The following is a 6,117-nucleotide window of genomic DNA, read 5'->3' on the forward strand; positions in this document are numbered from 1 at the left end:
GCATAGGCGGGTCTCCAACTAGATTAACTAACCCACTGAGTAAGGGCAGGGGTCTCCAACTGATTAACTATACCCACTGAGTAGGGCAAGGGGTCTCCAACTAGATTAACTACCCACTGAGTAGGGCAGGGGTCTCCAACTGGATTAACTAACCCACTGAGTAGGGCAGGGGTCTCCAACTAGATTAACTAACCCACTGAGTAGGGCAAGGGGCTCCTCAACTGGATTAACTAACCCACTGATAAGGGCAGGGGTCTCCAACCTGATTACTAACCCACTGAGTAGGGCAGGTGGTCTCCAACTGGATTAACTAACCACTGAGTAGGGCAGGGGTCTCCCAACTAGATTAACTAACCCACTGCGCTAGGGCAGGGGTTCCCAACTGGATTAACTAACCCCACTGAGTAGGGGCAGGGGTTCCCAACTAGATTAACTCACTCACTTGAGTAGGGCGGGGTCTCCAACTAGATTAACTAACCCACTGAGCATAGGGCAGCGGTCTCCAACTATTAACTAACCCACTGAGTAGGGCAGGGGTCTCCAACTTGGATTTAACTAACCCACTGAGATAGGGCAGGGGTCCCACCTGATTAACTACCCCACTGAGTAGGGCAGGGGTCTCCAACTGGATTAACTAACCCACTGAGTAGGGCAGGGGTCTCCAACTGATTAACTAACCCACTGCAAGGGCAGGGTCTCCAACTAGATTAACTAACCCACTGGTAGGTCAGGGCTCCAACTAGATTAACTAACCCACTGCATAGGGCAAGGGGTCTCCAACTAGTAACTAACCCACTGATAGGGCAGGGGTCTCCCAACTAGAGATTAACTAACTCCACTGAGTAGGGCAGGGTCTCCAACTGAGATTAACTAACCACTGAGTAGGGCAGGGGTCTCCAACTAGATTAACTAACCCACTGCATAGGGCAGGGGTCTCAACTGGATTAACTACCCACTGCGTAGGGCAGGGGTCTCCAACTGGATTAACTAACCCACTGAGTAGGGCAGGGGTCTCCAACTAGATTACTAACCCACTGAGTAGGGCAGGGGTCTCCAACTAGATTAACTAACCCACTGCATAGGGCAGGGGTCTCCAACTGATTAACTAACCCACTGAGTAGGGCAAGGGGTTCCAACTAGATTAACTAACCACTGATAGGGCAGGGGTCTCCAACTAGATTAACTAACCCACTGAGTAGGGCAGGGTCTCCAACTGATTAACTAACCCACTGAGTAGGCAGGGGTCTCCAACTAGATTAACTAACCCACTGAGTAGGGCAGGGGTCTCCAACTAGATTAACTACCCACTGCATAGGGCAGGGGTCTACAACTAGATTAACTAACCCACTGCTAGGGCAGGGATCTCCACACTAGATAAACAACACCACTGAGTAGGGCAGGGTCTCCAAACTGGATTAACTAACCCATTGCATAGGGCAGGGTCTCCAACTAGATAAATAACCCACTGCTAGGCAGGGCTCCAACTAGATTAACTAACCCACTGCATAGGGCAGGGTCTCCAACTAGATAAACTAACCCACTGATAGGGCAGGGGTCTCAACTAGATTAACTAACCCACTGATAGGGCAGGGATCACCACAATAGATTAACTAACCACTGCAGTAGGGCAGGGGTCCCAACTAGATTAACTAACCCACTGAAGTAGGCTAGGGCAGGGGTCTCCAACTAGATTAACTAACCCACTGCATAGGGCAGGGGTCTCCAACTAGATTAACTAACCCACTGCATAGGGCAGGGGTCTACAACTAGATTAACTAACCCACTGCATTAGCTCACCAGTCAATTTATTACATGTAATGAAACATTCAGAGCTAATGTGGCTAATTTCACAGTTGTTTCAGAGACCTGCAACAGAACTAAGACACTAATATGTGTGTAAACTCTACATAGTGTTCTGTGGGTGTAACTGAGTAGGCTGATACCTATGGATATTACACATGAAATGGGTTAAGGCTGTATGGTTCATAAACAGTGCCATAGGAAAGTATTCAGACCTCTTGACTTTTTCCACATTCATGTTACGTTATAACCTTATTCTAAAATGGATTAAATACATGTTTTTCCTCATCATTCCACACACACACAATACCCCATAATGAATAAGCAAAATCAGGCTTTTATACATTTAAACACACGTATAAAAAATAAACAGAAATACCTTACTTACATAAGTATTCAGACCTCTTGCCATTTTCATTAGGTTACAGCCTTGTACCAAAATGTGAATATTTTTCCACCCCCTCAATCTACACACAATACCCAATAATGACAAAGCAAAAACAGGTTAAGAATTTTGTTAATTTATAAAAATGTAAATATCACATGTACATAAGTATTGACACCCTTTACTCAGTACTTTGTTGAAGCACATTTGGCAGTGATTACAGCCTCGAGTCTTCTTGGGTATGACGCTACAAGCTTGGCACACTGTATTTGGGGAGTGTCTCCCATTCTTCTCTGCAGATCCTCTCAAGCTCTGTCAGGTTGAATGGGGAGCGTTGCTGCACAACTATTTTCAGGTCTTGGCTGTGTGCTTAGGGTCGTTGTCCTGTTGGAAGGTGAACCATCACCCCAGTCTGAGGCCCTGAGCGCTCTGGAGCAGGTTTTCATCAAGGATCTCTCTGTACTTTGCTCCGTTCACCTTTCCATCGATCCCGACTAGTCTCCCAGTCCCTGCCGCTGAGAAACGTCCCCACAGGATGATGCTGCCACCACCATGCTTCACCGTAGGGATGGTGCCAGGTTTCCTCCAGACGTGACGCTTGGCATTCAGGCCAGAGAGTTCAATCTTCGTTTCATCAGACCATAGAATATTGTTTCTCGTGGTCTGAGAGTCTTTAGGTGCCTTTTGGCAAATTCCAAGCGGGCTGTAATGTGCCTTTTACTGAGGAGTGGTTTCCGTCTGGCCACTCTACCATAAAGGCCTGATTGGTGGAGTGCTGCGGAGATGGGAGAATCTTCCAAGGACAACCATCTCCACAGATGAACTCCGGATGTCTGCCAGCGTGACCATCAGGTTCTTGGTCACCTCCCTGACCAAGGCTCTTCTCCCCTGATTGCTCAGTTTGGCCATGCGGCCAGCTCTAGGAAGAGTCTTGGTGGTATCAAACTTCTTCTATTTAAGAATGATGGAGACCACTGTGTTCTTGGGAACCTTCAATGCAGCAGAAATGTTTTGGTACCCTTCCCCAGATCTGTGACTCGACACAATCCTGTCTCAGAGCTATACGGACAATTCCTTCGACCTCATGGTTTGGTTTTTGCTCTGAGATGCACTGTCAACTGTGGGACCTTATATAGACAGGTGTGTGCCTTTCCAAGTCATGTCCAATCAATTGAATTTACCACAGGTGGACTCCAATCAAGTTGTAGAAACATCTCAAGGATGATCAATGGAAACAGGATGCACCTGAGCTCAATTTTGAGTATAATACTTACTTACATAAGGTATCTGTTGTTTATTTGTAATACATTTGCAAACATTTCTAAAAACCTGTTTTCACTTTGTCCTTATGGGGTAGTGTGTGTAGATTGCTGAGTATTTTTTTTTATTTAATCTATTTTAAATTAAGGCTGTAAAGTAACAAAATGTGGAAAAAGTCATGGGGTCTGAATACTTTCAAAAGGCACTAAGTATTCCCCCAATGCAATTACAGTCTAATACATCCACTGTGGGATTAACAGGTTTGTTTGTCAAACGAATTATAGTAATTTTAAATTATGTAACATTCCAACCGTGTTTAGCAGGACTTAGTCCAAATATGGCATAAGTTCACTAGTTGTATTAATTTGGTACTCCCTGTATATAGCTCCATTCTTGTGTATTCTATTCTATGTGTTAATATTTCTCTTTAACGTTGCATCCTTGGGAAGGGCTCGTAAGCAAACATTTGATGCTTAAATCCACACCTGTTGTATTCTGCACATGTGACAAATCAAATTGGAGGAGGAACTTTTATTTTGAAGTAAACCGCAAATTCCACTGTTGTGGCTACCTTCACATGGGTAGGGACCGATGATGCCGGGCTGCGTTCAGCGGGAGGACGGACAAAATTTTGACATAAAGGTCAGTCAATCCTGAAAATTAACTTTGAACGTTTCTACAAGTGCAGTCACAAAAACCATCAAGCACTATGATGAAACTGGTTCTCATGAGGACCGCCACAGGAAAGGAAGACCCAGAGTTACCTCTGCTGCAGAGGATAAATTCATTAGAGTTACCAGCCTCAGAAATTGCAGCCCAAATAAATGCTTCACAGGGTTCAAGTAACAGACACATCTCAACATTGGACAATGTTCCTCCCGCGGCAGCAGCTAACGATGATTCTTAATAAATACATTTCTATCTGGAAGTTGGACCAACCTTTTTGTCCTTCCTCCTGCTGAACGCAGCCTGGCATCATTATTGGGGGTCCAAAAATATGTTATGTAGAACAAACATACCTCTCTGATTCTAACGAATTATGTTAGTTCTATTCATGGTATTTCTATCTGCAAAGTCACTTTTCTTTAAGGAGACCAGAACAAATTCACATTAAAAAAAGCAAGTTTAAGAAGCGATAGATCGGTTCTGTGCGCACTATTTTTATGCTTCCCGTGATTAGCTTTCGTTTTTGCATCTATTACTTTTTGGTTTTGTACACCAGCTTCAAAACTACTGAAAAAACATTATTTTGGATAAAGGAAAATATATTTCACAGTGGTTAAGGTACAAATTATTCTCTACACACTACCCTTTGTCACGAAATGAAATTAGGCAAACTATTAGAATTTTAGTAACCAGGAAATGTCGGACGGAGCGATGTCTGCATTTTGCAGCTTTAACTCTGCCTTGTTGGGAAAGGACTCCCACTGTTAGTAAGTATTTCACCGTAAAGTCTACACTGGTTGTATTCGGCGCAGATGACAAATACAATTTGAACGTCGCTTCGCCCATCTGGAAAGCCTCCGCAAACGAAAACCTGGCGGGCCCGTCTACAGCCGTCGCAGCGACGGACTTCTCAATTCCATTTACTCATTGTCAAAACAAACACGACCATGAGTGACAGGACACCCTAGTATTGTATTCCATTCTGACACAACCAAGGCTATCACACTATCCACGTCTAAAATGTAGTCAGCTAGCAACTTACGTTTGAGCAGTATTTGACTTTGTTCGTCCTCACTCCCAGCCCAAGACAGCGAGTCACCGACTGGCAACTTGCAACTCCCGCAGAGAAAGACGACCGGTGGGTCGCTATCGTCGTCTTCTCCTAACAGCCCTTGTTTAGAGTTGTCCTTAATGATGGTCGAGTCAGCATAAACTCCATCGTCGACGGTGACTTCAAATGTCACGTTTGAATCTTTGCGAAGTGCTTTTCTCCCCGACATGTTTTTTCGAACTTGGGCGGGTTGGCAACAGACAGTCGCAGACAATGCAGGAAATACGTCATACGGCTCGCCTAAAAAAAGAAAGAAAAAAAAGCCGGAAGTTTTATAACATCCTGTCAAGGGTTTTGACTAGATGGGATACAGTTCTTCTTCGATGAGGTTTAACGGCAGTCACATGCCCCGAATACAACCGACCTTACCGTGAAATGCTTACTTACAAGCCCTTAAACAACAATGCAGTTTTAAGAAAATATTTTATAAATAAACTAAAGCAAAAAAAAATACAGTAATGAGGCTATATACTTTAACTCTACCTACATGTACATATTAACGTTACCTCAATTACCTCGACTAACCGGTGCCCCCCATTGACTCGATACCGGTAGTGATGCACCCCATCAGGATGCTCTCGATGGTGCAGCTGTAAAACCTTTTGAGGATCTGAGGACCCATGCCAAATCTTTTCAGTCTCCTGAGGGGGAAGAAGCTACACTCTATATACAAAAGTATGTGGACACCCCTTAAAATGAGTGGATTCGGCTATTTCAGCCACACCCGTTGCTGACAGGTGTATAAAATTGAGCAGACAGCCATGCAGTTCTCTAAAGACACTAGATACAACACAAGACACACACATGTTTTGGAAAAGGTAGGACTCAGTTGCAACATTGTAGCCAACATCACCAGCGTTGCTATGGAAATTGTTTACCCACCAGACATTCAAAG

General features: G+C 44.3%; 1 protein-coding gene across 1 annotated transcript in view; it reads right to left on the bottom strand.

The window, feature by feature from the left end:
* The window catches only part of mis18a (MIS18 kinetochore protein A), a 32,143-nt gene extending 26,677 nt beyond the window's left edge, over positions 1-5,466 (bottom strand). The window contains exon 1 of the mRNA XM_024140803.2: positions 5,154-5,466. Coding sequence (XP_023996571.1) covers positions 5,154-5,391 — 238 coding nt within the window. The 5' untranslated portion in view covers positions 5,392-5,466. The remainder of the gene's footprint in view (positions 1-5,153) is intronic.
* Between the last annotated feature and the right edge of the window lie 651 nt (positions 5,467-6,117).

This window comes from Salvelinus sp. IW2-2015, unplaced genomic scaffold (genome assembly GCF_002910315.2).
Source record: "Salvelinus sp. IW2-2015 unplaced genomic scaffold, ASM291031v2 Un_scaffold2284, whole genome shotgun sequence".
Taxonomy (NCBI): domain Eukaryota; kingdom Metazoa; phylum Chordata; class Actinopteri; order Salmoniformes; family Salmonidae; genus Salvelinus; species Salvelinus sp. IW2-2015.